Source organism: Urocitellus parryii, chromosome 9 (genome assembly GCF_045843805.1).
Source record: "Urocitellus parryii isolate mUroPar1 chromosome 9, mUroPar1.hap1, whole genome shotgun sequence".
Taxonomy (NCBI): Eukaryota; Metazoa; Chordata; class Mammalia; order Rodentia; family Sciuridae; genus Urocitellus; species Urocitellus parryii.
The window spans coordinates 90,911,801-90,931,513 of NC_135539.1; the positions used below are offsets into that span (position 1 = coordinate 90,911,801).

The following is a 19,713-nucleotide window of genomic DNA, read 5'->3' on the forward strand; positions in this document are numbered from 1 at the left end:
TCAACCCCAACCAACACCATCTCTTCATAGCATATTGATTCAGAGGCACAAGGAGCCTAAAGTGGCCAGGTGGCAGTATTAACTTCCATTTCAATGGAATTATTGTGTCTCCTGGTAGAAGTATTCCTCCCTTTAGAATACAGACCTCTAGGCCAGCAGAATATAAATCCTGGGAACAGGAAGCAAACATTTTGTAATGGATCTCTAGGTGTAACAATGAATGATCCGACTCCCACTTTCAACCCTTGACTCCTGAATCTGTAAATCCTAGCTACTAGAGAATTAGAACCATATTTTAGGCATGGATTGAGTATCTGCAGCCTTCTGGAGAATTTTGTCCCAAACCTACAAGGTTTGCCACCCAACTAGTACTTCAATCAATTTTTTCAAAAGGTCATTTCACTGTGTTAACACAACAGTTGTTTGAGGATGAGGGAGAACATGGTAATGCCAGTGAATTCCAAGAGTGTAAGCCCAAAGCTATGCTTCTTTTGCTGTGATGCTGAGTTCCTTGATCAGAAGTAATGCTGAGTGGAATACTGTGATGATGGATAAGGTATTCAGTAAGTACACAGATGGTAAATTTGGCAGAAGTGTTGCATGCTAGAAAGGCAAATCTGGATCCAGGAAAAAACACTGCCTCTTCCATTATAGAAATATATCAATTGTAATCAACCTGCCAGAGAGCTTGATGATCACCCCAAAGAACTATTCCATATTGGGGGTTCAGAGTTGGTTTTTGCTGCTGGCAGATTGGGCACCCAGCAGTGGCCAATCAGGGTGATCTTGGTGAGTGGAAGTCCATGTTGCTGAGTGTATGTGTAAAATGCATAACCTCCATCCCTGCCACAATGGCTGCTTTGTTCATACACCCTCTGGGCAATGACAAAGTTTGCAAGGGAAAGAAGCTAAGTGGTTTCTGAAGAATGGACCACCCAATTCACTTATTATTAAAGCATTCCTCTAAGGAGGTCATCTTTTGATGAGCATTCACATGCAACACAAATGTCTCCACATTTTTTGCCCATATAGGAAGATTTATCAGTATACATATCTCCTCTTCCAAAAGTTTTTGTCATTAATTTTCCAATTGTCTTCCTTCCAACTCCCTCAATAACTAGCCAAACCACTGGCTACAGCTCATAAATCTGTATATAATTCCATGCCTGGCCATTTCTCTTTCTAAGCAAAGAACATAACCAGATGTCTGAAGTTCTGATCACTGAGGTTTCCCTTCACCACTGTCCTTCAGGGTTGTCCGAGAAGGGCTGTAGTACTACAGCTGTCTACATTCAGGTGGTGATCACATGTCATGGAGAACCTTCTGTAAACTAGGCCCAAGTGTTTCCTTGTCAACTGATCCTAGGCAATTCCCCATGAGGCCATAGATACAGGCTGGAAGAGAAGGCAGGGTAGCGGAGCAGAAGGGGTACAATAGACATTTGGGCCACCACTTTAACTTATTTGTGCTCTTCACAGGCGCAATTCCTAACAGGCCCCAATTCTGTATGTACCATTTCCATTAATATATTGTTGTACATGCCCCATGTTATTGCTTAGAGGATCAGGTAACAGTTCTTGATAGAGAGCTTGGGTTGCATTGTAACTGGTGGCCCAAGGTCATGTTCAGTCTCTACTGAGGTTCAGTAGCAGCCAATATCTGTCTCACAAAAGGACAATAGTTATCTGAGGATGAAGGCAAGGCCTGGCTCCAAAATTCTAAAGACCTGTGTTGTGATTCACCTATATGGACCTGCCAAAAGCTCTAGGTAGATCACCACCTACCACTGTCACATTTGCTGGATCATGTAGCAGCTTGCACAGCAGCCTGGTCCATTGTAGAGCCTTCTCTTATCCTGGGATCCATTCAAAACTATCAGTTTTTCAGGCAAATGGCCTGGAATAACACACCTAAATGAGGAATATGTTGCCTCCCAAATCCAAAGAGGTCCATTGGGCATTGTGCCTCTTATTGGTTGCAGAAGGTGTCAGATTCAACAATTTGAAAGGTGAAGGCCCCACACCACTAGATGCCTAGAAATTTCACTGAGATAGAAGGCCTCTAAATTTTTGTTGATTCATTTTTCACTTTGATATGTAAATGTCTTACCATTTAAATCTAGAGTGTTTGGTAATCCTTGCTAATCAGCTTAGGTTTGGTACTTCTGGCTAATCAGACTATGTCATCGACATAACAGACCAGTGTGATTCTTTTTGTTTTGCAGCGCTCAAGAGTTGATCAGGGCCTCAGGCAGGTGCTCTACCACTAAGCTATATCCCCAGTCCTGGATCAGTGTGATATCTAGCAGAAGGGAAAGGTGATTAAAATCCCTGCAAACTAAACTATGACATAGGGTAAAGTTGATATGCCCCTTAGGTAGGACAGCATACTGTTGGTCTTACCTACTGAAAGCAAACTGATGGTCCTTAATAGGGATGGGGAAAAAAGCCTCCACACCCCAGTTCAATGGCTGCATATTGTCTAATGAGGGATGTGTTAATTTATTTAAGTAATGAAATGATATTGGGTACAGCAGCTGAAAATGAGTAACCACCTGATCAAGCTTATGACAATTCACTGTCATTATCAGAGGTCTGTCTTCTGCACAGGGCCAATCAGGAAACATGTGGTTGTGGTGGGAATCACTACTCAGGTGTCTTTCAAGTCCTCAACTGTGGCACTAATCCTTTCTCCAAGAATGCAATATGCTTTTGATTTATAATTTTCCCAGGCAGAAGCAGTTCTACTGGCTTCCTCCATAATAGTCTTCAATCCACATGTCAGGGTACCAATACAGTTTTTCAAGCTGCCAAGTATTATTTCAATTAGCTGTTCTAGGGGGCACAGGGGGGAACAACCACATCATTGGTTTAGGAATGCACTCTGAACCACACTTGAGAGAAAACACTGCTGATCCCCTGATCCATATAAGCTCCTACTGTAACTGGAGAATCACAGTGATGTTTTGGATCTCTTGGGCTCAATGTCAGTTCAGAACTAGTAGTCTCCCAAAAGATAAATTATTTCTCTTTCCCCCAAGGCACAATTACATTATAGTAAGAGCCCACAAGAACCCTTTGGGAAAGGTTAGGAGAAAGACTAATGGTATATTTTTGTTGGTGTACCAGGGTCCTTACCTAAGGGGACCGGGAATCCTCCTTTTTAAAAAAAAAAATTTTTTTTTTTAGTTGTAGTTGGACACAATACCTTTATTTATTTTTATGTGGTGCTGAGGATCGAACCCAGGGCCTCGAACATGCTAGGCAAGTGCTCTACCATTAAGCCACAACCCCAGCCCCTGGAATTCCTTTTACTCGACCTATTTGTAACTTTGGATATGAAGTGTACTATTTGTAGGAAGCATGTAAGTTGGTTCACATTTTTGTTTCTGTTTTTTAATTCCTTCCAACACTCTTTGCCTTTTGATTATATTTAATCCATTTATATTTACAGTAACTGCAAATAATGAAAAATTCCTCCCGTTATTCTGTATGTCTTATACCTTTTTTCATTTCTTATCTCTTCCGTTTTCGCCTTCTTTTGTATTGATTTTTTTTTTGGTGGTATTCTGTTTTAATTCACTCATTTCCTTTGGTATATGTTTTCTTGATATGTTCTTACTGGGGGATTACATATAAATACTCTAAATTTTATGAAAACATGGTCTTAATACCAACTTAGATTCAATGACATACAACTCTGCTCCTCTCCTATTCAGTTCTGAACCTGGCCTTTTGTTGTCATTGTCAAAAATTATATTTTTATACCATGTACCCTGTAACAAATTTTAATTTTAATGTATTTGTCTTTTTAAATTATATAAAGAAAAAATGGAATTATAAACAAAAAACACATTAATACTAGCTCTTAATAGTTACCTTTACTGGAGGTCTTCATTTCTTTCTATTGATAGAGGAAAAAATGGACCCTTTTTCATGTTTTGATCCACTTATTCCCCACCACCACCCCACCTCTGGATTATTTTATATCGTTTTACTCATTTTTCTACTTCTTATCATTTTCTTACTTGTGACACTGAATATTAAAGGTATATATTGAAAGACTTCTAAGTTTTTTGTATCTCAGGCTTTTAAAACATTTTACCCCTATGTATTTGTTCTTTCTCATGACAATGCTACATATTTCAATTATATCAGCTTTATGATGATTTACCAATTGGTGAAGGAAAAACTTCCTCTCTCATGTTACCTTTTCATATACGTCTTAGAAATTCTTGCATTTCTATTCAAATATATTCATCAATTAATAATTAATTAACTGATATCAATTAATATCATTTATACTAAATAGCCTGTCAACTATTGAAATATCTTATTCTATCATATAGTTCTTCTCTACTGAATTTTAAAATTTGGAGTATATGTTACAGCATTTTTTCCTGTGCATTTGGACCTATAGTACTCTTCTTTCATATGAAACATGTTTTGGTTGTCCAGCCTTGTGTTCCTTGAATTTGCTACCTACTTTACTAGCACATTACTCATTTTGTTTAGTTGCTCAAACTGTTCAAGTTCTTTCCAGCCTCTTGGCCTTTGCACATTATGTCCCTTTGACTATTAATCTAGCTGATCTGTTTAAATACTCACTAACGCTTTCTCTGACCCTTTCCACATTTAAAGGTGTTCATTCACTGCATCCTATATTTTTCCACTATGGCATATAATATCATTCATTGATACATGTTTATTTAACATGTTGTTCTCACTATAATTAATTTCAGGAAGGCATACTTTACGATCCCTGCTGCATAGCATATCTAACACCTAGCAGAATCTGGTACAAAGGTGCACATAAACACACAGTATTCATAATAAATTGTTATTATTGCCTTAAACAATTAACAGATAGCTTACTTTAGAAGAAAAACAGAATTACCCAAATTGGCTGGAAAAAAAAAAATCAGTAAAAAAGATCAATAGGAATTTTTTGGTCAAAAATAAAATAAGCCTACTTCTGACTTGGGAAGAAAAATGGGTTCTTTATATTTGCTTCTGAACTTTTATTAAAAATGTTTCAATGATGCAATGCTTCTAATAATGTGGACTTTAAAAGCCCTTTCAATTTCCACTAGAATAAGCAATTTATTATACATTATTATTTTTACATGTTATTATTGATCTGTATGATCATTTGCATTATTCTTTATCATCCAAGAGCTACTTTTGAAATTTTTTTCAAACCAAATATTAATAAAAATACATATAGTGAAGATAACCATTTAGATTCTTCCAAAATTTCTGTTTTTGATCTCTTCCTTCCTTTCCCCCATACTCTACAGGGATAAAACTCCTTCCTATATACAAATATTATGAGAACAAAAACACAATACACAAAGCATACTAGAAATATTTGATTCTTTTTAATCAGCTATTAATGGTATAATAAAATAAAGTGGCACCTAATTTAAACATTTATAGTTCATTGAAGGATAATCTACAACACAGTATGCTAAGCCTAATTGCCAAAATAACACTTTTTTTATTCAAGAAAGGAGAAATGAAGGCATGATCAAAATTATGGCCAACAATCTGGGTTCATTTAGACACTTGTAGATGCGTTTGTACGTATATTTGTAGGCACGATGTTGAAAAATCAATCCAACTAGACTTAGAAATAATGATATGTAAAAAAAAAAAAGGAAAGATACATTTCAGTTAATGTCTAAAACTCAAGAAAAATACCCACCAAATATCACAACATATCTTTTAATGACCACTTTTTTTCTTAACATTAAGATTGTTGTTTTGGGGGAACATTTTTTCTCTTTGAATATTTAATTAAATGTTCAATGTATTAAATAATTTACAGAGAGAAATAAGTTGTATATTCTGTACAAATTAAAGGACCCATGAATAAGCTCCCTCCCCCTGCCAATAGCTCAACTTTGCAATGGTTTCAGCAGAAAATGAACAGTTCACAATTTAAACTGAGTTTATAGCATTTATAGCATTGCAAAAGTTTACAGAATCCTATCTCTTCATCCTTTTTTCTAACTGCAAAGATTACAATGATAGAATTGAACAATCAGAATGTAAAAATATTTGTGCAAAACTGCATTAATTGTTCTTACCATGGTAAAACCTAAGAACATACAATGACAATAATGAAAAACTACATTTAAAGTAACTTCTTTAGATTTCAAACAACATGGATTTACTATTACTAAACACTGAAAGAAAACGTGGCACCATGAGCAGCAGGAGCAACAAATGATTCGGCAATTATGCCAGCTCAGGAGAGCCGACACTGGAATATGCCAAAGTCAATCTCCACAATAGCCATTCTTCCTAAAAGACTGGAAACAATGGTAGGGCTTAAAACTCACATCAATGTCTTTATTCTTGAATTTGCAGGTCATAAAGAAATATTTAAGAAAGTTTTCCCCCTCTCTCTCAAGGAGTGTTTCTGGAATCCTTAAAACAGTTGAATCATGGATTCTCTGGATTTACCTACACCAATCCATTTAACTGGGGGGAGAAAAAAAAGAAACACAATAAAAGAATATCATCAATTTATTTGTAATATTAAGTCTTTGTGATTAGGAGATAGGTAGCCTCCTCGCCTTTTCTCAGATACACCATTTAATATTTCCCTATGTGCCTTTCACTGTCTGTCATTTCTGTTGAAGACTGTGTCCATTTCTTTTCTTTTTTTTTTTTTAAGAGAGAGTGAGAGAGGAGAGAGAGCGAGAGAATTTTTAATATTTATTTTTTAGTTTTTGGCGGACACAACATCTTTGTTTGTATGTGGTGCTGAGGATCGAACCCGGGCCGCACGCTTGCCAGGCGAGCGCGCTACCGCTTGAGCCACATCCCAAGCCCGACTGTGTCCATTTCTAAACAGGATGCACAGTCAAGATCCAACACAGAGCAGTTTGTCTTACCATTCCATTTTAACTGCATATTTACAATTTCTTAATTTCCAACGACTGGGATAGTGAAATATTGGCCCAAAGCAGCAAAAACATAAAAAACTTTTAATCAAGTCCCTGATAACTACAAAAGATAAGACCTTCCATAAATGTACTAAGTGGATACCTGAAGCGCCACTATAAATTTTACGTATCAGAAAAGGTAGAAATATCTAGGAGAACACAATTTGAATCTGCACAGCCTTAGGCACTGCCTACAGCACCAGTCTAGGGAATCTCTCATGATGTATACTACATGAATTTAGGTTATTTGCAGAATTATTGGTTTCCATAATGTACTTTACAAAATTTTTTTTATTTGTTCTAATTAGTTATGCATGACAGTAGAATGCATTTTGACACACTGTACACAAATGGAGCACAACTTCTTATTCCTCTGGCTGTATGTGGTGCAGAATCACATCAGTAGTACAATCATACATGTATAGTAAATAGGGTAACAATGTTTGTCTCATTCTACCATCCTTTCCATCCTCACAGCCCCAACCCTCTTCTCACTTCCCTCTGCACAATCCAAAGTTCTTTCATTCTTCCCTCTTCCCTGTCTTCCATAATGTACTTTTAGGATAAAACTTTATGGTATTTTTAAGAGGTCATTGTTAAACTTACTGCTATTCATATTTCAAAAACTGCTGAATATGCTTACTAAATTTGACAACAAGCTAGAAAGAGCTACTAGCAATTTGGAAAACAAAAGTCATATTTAAAATGAACCATAAGAACAAATGAACCACAATACCAAATTCAAAACAAGTATATCATAGATTGTATATGGAAGATACCCACTACTTACTTTACTTTCTCACATCTCAAATTTACATCAATGTAAATTAAAAAATGAAATGAAAAAGCAATCTGTTAAAAGACTTCACATAACTTCATTACGCCTAACTACCTGGCCATCTTACATTTATTTCTAATAAAGAAGTTTACTCCATTCTTTATTCTTGTTTTTCACTTCTTTCTAAATGAGATTTCCTCTTTTCTTGTATCTATTATTTCCTAATGTCTTTTCAAGATATACCCAACTCTCAAGGGTAGTTTAAAAATTAAAAAAACTATAAGTTAAAAAAACTATAAATCATTGTTGGTGATAGTGGAAATATGGAATAAACTTTATTAATAGAGAGAAATGACAAGAATGAACATCAGAGGGTAAAATAACAGAATGAGATTAAATGACAATCTGGATCTGTCATCCAGAAAGGGTAAGGTAATCTATTATCTTCCACTTAAAGATGAATATTATATTTATTCTTAAAAATATATATATCTTCCTGAGCATTTATGCAAATCATGAGCATAAAATAAAAGATTATATTACTTCAAAGTAATATAATCTTTTATTTTATTTCAAAGGTAGGCAGGTTAAGATAAAAGTAGAGAAAGAAAAGATAGTTGTTCATAAAGTGTTTCTTTACCTGGAATTTGAAGCTCATCTTCAATAAATCGAACATAATTTTGTGCATTAACAGGTAGTTCTTTAAAAGTCCGTGCATTTGATATGTCTGTATTCCATCCTGGGAGAGTCTTATATTGAACTTCAACTTTATTTAAGACTTCTTGGTTTGCTAAAAATAAAGGAGTATATTTGTCCATGATACACAGTACCTATTGTCAAACAACTTTTTGACAAGACATTTATCAAAATCCTTGAAGTCTCAGATGTGTTTCAGAATTTAAAATTTTTGATGTTTTAGAAAGGTAATGTAACAGTACACAGACCATCAGGGGTAGTATTCTATAATCAAACATTTCTGCAGCAACATATGAATACTCACTATATGTGGACAGAGTTCAAATCAGGTTTTGCTTCAAATGAGTTTTGGTACCAAACTTCCATTTAGAGCATTCTGAAATTCTATTCTCTCAATTATAAATTATGAATCAATATAATAACAGCAACCTTAAAGAAAAAGGCTTGCATATCTGAAATCTTCTGAGAAATCCTGTTGTTCTGATTGAAATTTTCTTCATTATTCCATGTAACCATTTTCTCTATATCCCGTACTAGAAACAACATGCAACATGAGTAATGACAGCAGTTTCTTTGACTAAAAACTGGCTAGTGGGTGCCATGGCACACCATCCAGATTTCCTTCTTGAGGACTGAACCCTATAGGCCTGATGACCACCCACAGCTCAGAGTTTCCCCGCTCTGCTGAAGGGAGCTGTTCCCCTGGGAAAGGTCATATACAGTGACTTGTCATTGATGTGGGAATACAAAGAACCTTGTCCTTTCTTAAATTTGGTCCAATTTTGAAGGGTAATTTTAGCTTCAGAGTTCCCCAAGAGATCAGCTGAGGACTTTTTTTTTTTTTTTGTTACTTATTTGTCTAAAAATTTTTACACTTTTTTTTTTTTTTTTTTTAAACCAAGTGGTAATTGTGACTGAAAGTATACAAACCATAGATCGGAAAAAATGTACAGACTGGCCTCAATCAGAGAACTTCTGTGTTTCCTCCAAGCTTTACACATCAACTTTTCATAACTTCACCAACATAAAATCAGAGACTATTCCCAGTACTTCTCTTGGATTTACTGAGTCACAAAACAGTGAAGTGCTAACTGTGTATCAGTGACTAGACTAGGTAGTGAAAATTCCAAATGTTAAAAAATGTCTATTACAGAGAATGCTTGACATATACACAAAAATAATACAGAATGCTTTTAATACATCTCCATGTGCTACAATTACCAGCCACCCACATCCAGCTGCCATACCCACATGCCAGCACCCCCTTCTCTGACTCCCATGATATTTTCAATCAGAATCATCTTTAATAGATAATGTTCACCAAAATATAAGAAGTCCTTTTAATAACCACCACAATGTCATTATCACTTCCCCCAAATCAAAATCCTTAAAACAAACAAGAGTGAGGAATCATATTTGAATTAAAGATGGCTCTTTCAAGAAATTGGTAGCCTAGTGGAACAGATGGATAAGAAAATCAGTGATGATACCACAGTAGAGAATCATATGCCCAGGTATGTTATCTGAATTATTCATTCTATGGAGATGAATTATTCTATGGCAGGAGAGAAAGAGACAAAGAGCAAGAAGAAGTACAAGGAGAAAGAGAATATATGAAGACAAAGAGTAGAAAAGAAAGGGAGGAAGGGAGGAAGAAAAAGAAGAAGAAAGAGAAAATGAATGAAGAGAAGTACAAGGAGAAAGAGAATATATGAAGACAAAGAGTAGAAAAGAAAGGGAGGAAGAAAAAGAAGAAAAAAGAGAAAATGAATGAAGAGAAAAGGGAAAAATAGCAACTTAAATAGCAGGAAGCATTCTCCTCTTTTGTCAATGAGCATGACTAACGAAATTTCCACGAGAGAGAACCTGCATTGCTTAACATGATAATCTCTAGTTCCATCCATTTTCTTGCGAATGACAGGATTTCATTTTCCTTTATAGGTGAATAACACTCCATTGTGTATGTATGAATATAAATACACACACACACACACACACACACACACACACACACACACACACTTTAACCCTGTGTCAAATTAAGAGCTGACAAAGGTTTTCTCCCATTCTGCAAGCTGTCTCTTCACTTTGTTGTCTGTTATGCAGAAGCTTTTCAATTTGCTGTAATCCCGATCTGTCATTTTGTAATTTTTTACTTTTGGAGTCCTACCCAGAAAAATCATTGCCTGTACCAACATTTTAGGGCATTTCCCCTGTTTTCCTCTAGTAGTTTCAGGTATTATGTAAAGGTTTTTTTAATTTATCTTGACTTTTGTACAGACTAAGACAGGCTCCAGTTTCAATATTCTACATGTGGACATTCAGTCTTGCCAGCACAATGTGTATATTTTCGTTAATGTATACATTTTGGGTATCTCTGATGAGAATCAATTGACAGCATGTTATGGTTTAAGATATGAGGTATTCCCCCAAAGCTTATGTTAGACAATGCAATAAAGTTTAGAGGTGAAATGATTTGGTTATGAGACATCCTTAACCTATATAAGTCATTAATCCACTTAAATGGCCTAACTGGCTGGTAACTGTGGGCAGGTATGGGTATGGCTGGAGCAGGCAGGTCACTGGGAGCATGACTCACAGCAGTGAAAAAGGTGACTAAAACACTAGATGTATTTATTTCTAGGTTCTTTTTTCTGTTTCACTGGTTTGCGTGTTTTAATGGTAATACCATGTTGTTTTTATTACTATTACTCTGTAGTATGTATTAAAATCATCCCCAGCTTTGTTCTGTTGTCTTCAAGGCTTCTATATGAATCTCAGAATTTTTTTCTAGTTCTGTGAAAAATACCATAGGTATTCTGATAGAGATTGCAATGAATCTGTAGTATGGACATTTTAAATAATATTGAGTCTTCCAGACCATGAACAAGCATTTTCACCTTTCAGTTTCTTTAATTTCTTTCCCCAATATTTTGTTTTTCACTTGCTTAATTAAGTCTATTCCTAGGTATGTTATTTATGTATTTATTTGTATGGCTATTGTGCATAGGATTATTTTCATTTATTTCTTTCTCAGCAAATTATTTGGATCTTTTCTCCACCTCTTTCCCATTCTACCTCTCTCCATCTGTCTACCTAAAGGCTTGTCAATTTTATCTGTCTTTTCAAAGAAATTCACTTTGTTGTTAGATACTATAATTTGTTATTTCTGCTCTGATCTTAGTATTGCTTTTGCTGTATCCCCCAAGTCTTGGTATGTTGTATTTCCATTTTTGTTTGTTTCAAGGAATTTTTAAAATTTTCTGACTTCCTCATAGAGCAACTATTCATTCAAAAGACTGTAGTTCAGTCTCTCCTTGTTGATTTCTAGTTTCATTCTACTGTGATAAGATACAGAATATGACTTAAATGTTTTTGAATTTGTTGAGATTTGTTGGTACCTCTATTCAGTCATTTTGTTTGCCCTCCAAATATATCTCAGCTGATGACTTTTTATGGCCTAATATATGGTCTATTCTAGGGGAAGTTCATGTGCTAATGAAAAAAATATGAGTATCTTGCAGCTATTGAATGGAATGTTCTATAAATCTTTTATGTCCATTTAACCTATAGGGTAGTCTAACTCTGATGTTTATTGATTTTTTTTTAAACCTGGATGATCTATCCATTAGTGAGAGTAGAGTACTGAAATCCCCAACTATTATGATACTGGAGCTAGCCTCTCTCCCACTTTAGGTCTAATAGTATTTGTTTTATGAAATGAGTGCATTCAAATTTATAATCATTTTATCTTCTCGAAACCTGATCATTATATAATGACTTTCTCTGTCTCTTCTTAGTATTACTGTCTTAGGTCTATTTTGTCAGTACAGTATAGCTATTCCTGCTTGTTTTTGGATTCTATTTGTTTGGAATATCAGTTTTACATTCTTTCACTCTGTGTCCTTACTGGCAATTTGAGTTTCTTGTAGGCAACATGTTGGTCGAGTCTCGATTTTTAATCCATTCAACCCATTCAACCATATGTATCTTTTAACTAGAACATTAAGACCACTTATATTCAGAGTTTATTAATGAACTTTTGCTGGTCATTTTGACTTTCTCAGTTCTTTTGAATATTCTTTTCATTCCTTCTCTCTGATCCGCTCCATGTTACAACACCCATTGCCCACTGTGTAGCACTTTCAGCAGGTTTATGTGGAAGTCACTCCACCAGGTCAGGTCTACTTTGTGAGGCGACCTCCTGCTGAACCAGTGCCCTACAATGTCTGTGGGGTTCTAGGGATGGGGATATGAAGGGTTTTTGAAATCTCAGAGCAGTCCAAACTCAGGCAATAGTTCCCTTCAAAGCCAGACTACCATGCAGATTTCAGATTTCCTATCTATTTGGGCTGTAACCCTGCAGGGGCCAAGAAACTTTCCAATAGCCAGAACTGCTAGTTTCTGCACTGAGTATGCTGGGACTCTCTCTGACCTTTACCCCTACAGAGGGGAGATTCACACATTCCCTAGCTGTGGAGCCTGGGCAGTAGGTGATGGGATGTTTTGTTTCTCTTGATATCCTGCTGTGTTAGGTCTCTGAATTTTAAAAGGTTTCCATTTTTCTAATAGTGTCTTCCATAGTTACTCACCTCCATATGCAGTTATATGCCTGCTACTTTGGTTCTTCTTTGTGAGGAAGGAGCACGTGAGTGCTTGGTACCTCTATTCAGTCATTTTGCTTGCCCTCCAAATATATCTCAGCTGATGACTTTTTATGCAACTAAACTGCAATTCAACTCCTCCCTCTGTCTAATCCTGCTTCTCTCACAGATGTTCTCAGAGCACTTTCAAACCAGTGTGCAAATCTTTAAAGCAGAGTCTGTTTCCTAGGAAACTCAATCTAAGACAATTGGAACTCAATCTAACACAGCTGGTGCTAGTAGTCTGAGAAAAAGGCTCTAAAATGGGAACTTAGAGCTGGATCATGGCCAGCTGTCTGGCAGTGACAACCATTAGTGATGGCAGGTAGAGTATGGTAGGCACCTTCCTTCATGTTGTAGTAGTACATTTGCTAAAATAAAGCTTTCATGGGAAATGAACTAATGCCATCCAAGTAGAAAGTAAAGCAATGACAATAACTGAGGCATTAATAAATAAGCACAATGGAAATGGATGGCTCCTGATGAATGCCTTTCATAAACTGGAATTGTTTAAAACAAACTGAAAGTCAAGAAGGCATTCCTGGTATCATTTAGAAAATCTTATCTCCTATAGCACAGAGCAGAAAAAGAGAGGGTCAGGCTCCCAACTCACACAAATAAAACTCCAGGGAATGTTGTATTCACAAATCTAGCAAGTCTGCTATGGAAAAGACTGAGACCTATTTGGTAAAAGTGAGATTCAAAGATTTTGAATGGGATATAAGGGTTGATGGAGTTGAAATCCTCAGGGACTACAGAATGTCCCACTATTTCCTACTAAAAGGCTAAGGCCTCCTCTTGTTCGAAGATGATGCAGAGGCCTATGCCTTGCAAAGAAGCATATGCATGCCTCTGTTCTATCTTTACTTTGCCTCCTCGTCATTCCATAATAGCCAGGGCCAACTCCCCACAGAACTGGGCCAAGAAAATACTTGGGAGGAAAGGGGACTATACTCTAAAAGTTCTGCAGTTTTAAGCCAACATTTACCAATAGGAACTAAGAGAGTATTTTATGGAACTACATTCTAAGGATGAGTGTGCCAGATCAAGGGAAGAAGCAAGTAGAACATAAAGTTGAATTAAGAGATTACATTGGTATGGAGTACTCTTACATGATGCATGACACGAAAATGATGAAAACATACTACTGGGAATATCCTGGAAAGTTTAGATAAAGTGATGAACTAGACCAAGTAGATATGTCAGAATTGTTGTAGTAGATGGTAGAAGAATGAATAAGAGACTCTGTGAGGCTTCAATTTCTAGCTATGATTGAAATATACAGTTCCAGACTAGCTCTCAAAATATATGACAACTCCTAGTGGAACAATAAACAGAAACTATAGTGCCTGAGATAAAGGAAACTCACAAGCAAGTCCTGAAATCACTCAATTCTTTGCCTTGGGACAATTTCCTAACCACTATTTAGAATATTGGAGTCACCAGAAAATGGAAGCTCCACTGACCTGAGGAGGTAGATATCTGATTTCAGGAAAGCAGAAGCAACTGGAATCAGCAGGGTGAGGCATCAAAGAGAGAGCTACAGAGGAAGGGACCCCCTCAAAGTCCACGAGAGAGAATCCCTTAACAGTGTGACCACTGTTGACAGTAGCAACTATAAAGTTTAGGGCAAGTCAAAGATTCTATAGATCAAGTAATACCAGTAGAGAGGAAGGAACAGGGTACAATGGAGCTCCAGTACTGCTGGATTTTGACAAAAATTCATTATTACATCTTATGAATTTCCTGACATCTGGCTGAGACACCAGAAAGGCTGTTCTTAAGAATAAAAACCATACCCTTGAGTAAAACCCACTATAAACACCCCCACACTTAAGCCTAAAACCAACCAAACTCTGCCAAGATCCACAGTGCAGACAGAATTTGAAGAATGACTCATGCCAGGTGAGAGAGGTTTGGGGAACATCCTGGATTTCTCATCCTGGACTAATAAAGCATAAAACCAGGCTATACAAGTTCAAGATGATCAGTCATCAATTCAACTGTCCCCTAAAACAAGAATCTATACTATTTAGAGGAATGTGACAATCTAAATCTCTGATCTACAATTAAGTAAAAGAATAGTCAAGGGAAAACAAACTCAAAACAGTCCAGATGTTAGACCAACAGGGGAAAAAAAAGTAGCTAATATAAATTATAACAATTCAGTTAACAGATGAGAAAAGTAAAGAAGAGAATGTATAGAACACCAAACAGAAATTATAAAAATGAAAACTCATTGGATGGGTTTAAAAGCATATTACAGAAGTGAAGAAGAAAAAGTGAACTTGAAGACAGATCAGTATAAGCTATCTAATCTGAAGAACAAAGAGAAATAAGAACAATGAACCCCAAGGGTTTGGGGATGTTACGTCTAATATACACATACCTCAAGTCCCAAAAGGGACTTGAGACCAGAAAGCCCACCAGAGGACAAAATAATACGAAAGTGTCTAGAAGGAATCTTTTTTTTTTTTTTTTTTTTTTTTTTACAGTGAAAGAATTGCTCTGGTAAAAAGAACGACAATATTATTACAAAGCTCAGTGATGACTATCCTCTAATCCCTAGGGCTGATGGAAGGGGAGGCTATTATATGACTGAGACATCTGACAGCAATAGCATGACAGGATCCCCAAAAATTAAAAGTCAGTTAGTAGTACCCACCCTTCAGAAAAAAAGTGGGCTTAATTATCTTTATGAATAGCATTCAGAGATAAGGAGTTAGAAGACAGACTGGTAGTCAAAAAGGGTCATAGTCTATAAATGACACTTTAATTTCAAAATGAAGAATGGATTATTGAGGAACTGAAGGCAGTGCTCTAATAAACAAAAAAATAATAACAGCTTGACTAAACTGAACATGAACCAGTTTTCACATCTGGCTATCAATGTCTGAAAGGCTAAGTTTCCAGAAGGCCTGCCTGACTCTGAAAAACAGGTAAGTATACCTAGTAATGATAACCCACCATTCATTGAGGAAAGGGGAACACTCAAGTCATTTTGAGGACTATTAAACACAAGATTCAAGTTGACACTGACCCCTATTATATGCCTTCATGGGGTGGGATTATAAATGGAATCTTGGCCCAAGTCCAGCTCATCACAAGTTCACTGGGTCCACAGATTCACCCACTGATCACTTCTCCAGTCACCAAATATAAAATTGGAACAAACATTTGGTAGGTGCCAATACCCCATATTGATTTCTTGGTCTATTATAATGGAAAAAAAACCAAAGTCTTCAAAAAATGCACTACACCACGTAAGCCACATAGACCAGTAGATGTGTTAGCTGTCAGTGATGACTATAAATCTAGAATTAATAGCAGAGGAGGAAAATATTCAATAGCAACTGCTCACCATACATTTTCTCAAGCCTTAACTGATTTATTTGTCCATTTACTATGAGTGAAGTCCTAGGGAACACTAAGAGATGCCAAGTACCATTAAGGTGCCAAACATTCTTACCACATTGTGTAACAACAGCCCTATCTCCTCTTGATAATTAATTACCCCTTCTAGTGACTCCTTTCATTACTTGATTTTGGGAATATGAAATCCAGTCAGATAAAGATTAAAACTTATTGATACTGACTTTTTACTTTCCTACTGTGATGGCCCAGTAGGGGATAATTTATACTACTAATCTTTCTCTTGTACATTTTCTTAGGAAAGACACCCAACAAAAACCTACAGAAACTCATCCCAAATAGGGGTGAACTTACCTTGCAGTGTTAAGTAAATCCAATCAGCACAAGAGTGAACTGTATTGTGATGTGGTATACAGAATATTGCCTTTCAGACAGATAATGCCCTGCTGCTAGAAGGGAGTACTGTATGCCAATGATTTATAGCCCAGTCCCTCACCCAGGGACTGCCCTTAGACAAAGAGAGCTACTTCACCCATTGAACAGCCCTCAATGGCTGGCTGCTAAGAGGTACAAAGTTCTTTCAAGTACAACTTGAAGGGCCCCCCTAGCTCTACAGCTCCTCTTAAGATCAGCCACACTACATTTAATTACTCTTTTTGTCCCCTTCACAGATGATACTGCTGAAATATTCTCCAATACACTTCTTGAATGCAAATTTGACCAAGAACCTGAGTGTTCTGGAGGAATCTGACCCAACTCAGCTAACTCAGTTTTAAAAAGAACTTGTAAAATTGACAAGCTTCATCTGTTTTGTCAGTTTTTAATATTTTAATTAAAAGAGTCTGCTGCTCTGTTAGATCTTACCACATTATTACATCTGTATTCTCCATGGTGCTCGAGTTTATTAACCCTTGAAATAACTGTGTAAGTAGAAATAACAACCAGGACCTAACATTTATTGGAACAACTAGTTTTCCAAATGAACTGTATTCTACAATGTTAACAGATACTGTTTTTCCCATAAGCAAACTGAAAAACTAATACAAATTTATTTTCTAACTTACAGCTCTCCTGACTTCCCAAAGAACCAAGTCATAAAACCTTCCAACCTACCAAGACTCATATAGCCAGTCAATATTCCTTCATTAGGCATGATTAAACTATTCTATTTCTGGAAGCTCTAAAACATTTTTCAACTGTATAAATCCCGTGATTAAAGATATACCTCAAAAAATACACTGCCTCAAGTAGGAAGTCACCCTGTAACCATTCACTTTAAACACAGAACAGAATATCACTCATAGGGTTCAGGAAGAGTTAATGCAGTGAAAGCCAGCTTACCACAACAAGCAGGGAACTTTTCTCTTACCCCACTATTCCCAAGGAAGAGAGGAATGCCTCCATGGAAATTTACATATTTACTTACTTACTTTCTTTTTTTTTAAGAAATAGGATCTTACTATGTTGCCAGGCTGGTCTCAACTCCTGGGCTCCAAGCAGCTGGAACTATGGGCATGCACCACCATGCTCAGTTTATATTGTGGAAGTTACTTTCAAAACAGGAAGGAAGAGACTTAGGAGCAGCATGGTCCAGAAATGTCCTCTTTCTCTCTTTATTTTGAGCACATGCTTATTGTGACTAGCACCCAAATGAAGAGCAGTTATAAATCACATGCCAATAGTAAATATATTGGCACTATTCATAAAGGTCATATCAAGCCTATGGCTATACACCATGAATTACACAGAACAGCTTGAAAAAACTGCTCTATTACATTCACCTTATGATGTTCTTTAGACAGCCTAAAAAAAGAGTACCTGGGAAATGAGGTATGATTTCACCATCTAGTTTGTAAGCAACTCCAACTTTGATTTCCATAAACATGTCCAAAATATCCAACTTCGTAAGGGCCAACCTAATTTCAGAAGAAAACACAATATTAAAATAGCAAACTCTTAAAGTCCCTAAAGTCTAATTTGGTTGATGCAGGAGTAAAGGAAAATTCATGCAAAGCTCAAAGTTCCAAAGCATTTCTGAAAACTTGTTAGGATTATATTTTAAAGCGTGCCACACATAAAACAACTAGAAAATGACATACTGATGCATATTTTTTATATAGGCAACTAAGTTACTTTCTAGAAATTACAATAGATTTTTACTGTGACTCCACACACCCTTACTCAGCTTTCTTATGACCAATCAACAACACATTTGTGGGAGGGCTGCCTGAAGTTACGAATGCATTCTGTGGCCATGGAACACATGGATATCATAAAATATAAGTACTTTTACACACATGCCATTATCCCTCACTTTTTCACTCTGGTTACCATCACCTCCACCCTTCTGGTCAGAAAATGTCAAAGAGTGAGGAAACCACATCAAGGACTTCTTCATGATACATCAAAAATTCCCAGTAAATTGACTGGAAAACAGGTTTTTAAAGGAAAATCTGTGGAAATTAGATGGAACACTGCATTTGGGATTCTTATCCACAAGCTATTTTTTTTTTAATCTTATTCTGTTGTTGTTTTTTTTCTGCTAGAAATTCAGCCTAGTTAATGTGGATATGAACACATTTATTTACATATTTATGTATATATGTTAATAACTTTTACTAAGCATTTTCAATGATCCAGTGCACTATACATTCTCACTACATTTCTTACCTCATTTTCAAAACACCCCATGACGCAGGTAATAGTATACCTCCATTTTAAAGATGATAAACAACTATAGTACAGAAAGATTAACTCACTAAGTCACACAAGCATGATACCTGGATCTGAGATTTGAATCCAGGAAGTCAGACATTTGTATAGGCACACTGTGCTTATTCTACATACCTATCCATCCTTCCACCTACTTATGTCTTCCTCTCTATACAAAGATGTGAGACCATCATGATTCTTTTCTATCAACCTTAGATATCTACCAAGTTAGCTTGGGGTCCCTGTCTTTATATATCCTTCCACTATTTCTTGGTCCACTTCTACCTGGAACTATCATTTCAGTTTGGAGAATAAAGAGTGAAATTTTTCTATTAAGATACTACCCCAAATTTATGCTCCACAAAATTAAACCTGTGGTCATGAACTGTCCTATTATTTCCTGAAACAAATGTTTCTGAAGACAACTCACGCAGTAAATCCATTGATCATATGAGCATATTTGAGTAAAACAAGGTCCAACCAGCCACATCTTCTTTTCCTTCCTGTAGTCACACCAAACTCCCTACCCCTTGTTTGTAATAATTCTCCAATTTCC

The 19,713-nt window shown here is 36.3% G+C and overlaps 1 protein-coding gene across 2 annotated transcripts in view; it reads right to left on the minus strand.

Annotated features, from left to right (window-relative positions):
• Positions 1–5,392: 5,392 nt before the first annotated feature.
• The window catches only part of Adss2 (adenylosuccinate synthase 2), a 38,091-nt gene continuing 23,770 nt past the window's right edge, over positions 5,393–19,713 (minus strand). The window contains exons 10-13 of one of the 2 annotated variants that reach the window (XM_026390765.2): positions 19,588–19,712; positions 18,264–18,361; positions 8,375–8,524; positions 5,393–6,489 (exon numbers count right to left, since the gene is read on the minus strand). In XM_026390765.2, coding sequence (XP_026246550.1) covers positions 6,437–6,489; positions 8,375–8,524; positions 18,264–18,361; positions 19,588–19,712 — 426 coding nt within the window. In that variant the 3' untranslated portion in view covers positions 5,393–6,436. The other variant, XM_026390766.2, reaches the window with a different exon arrangement.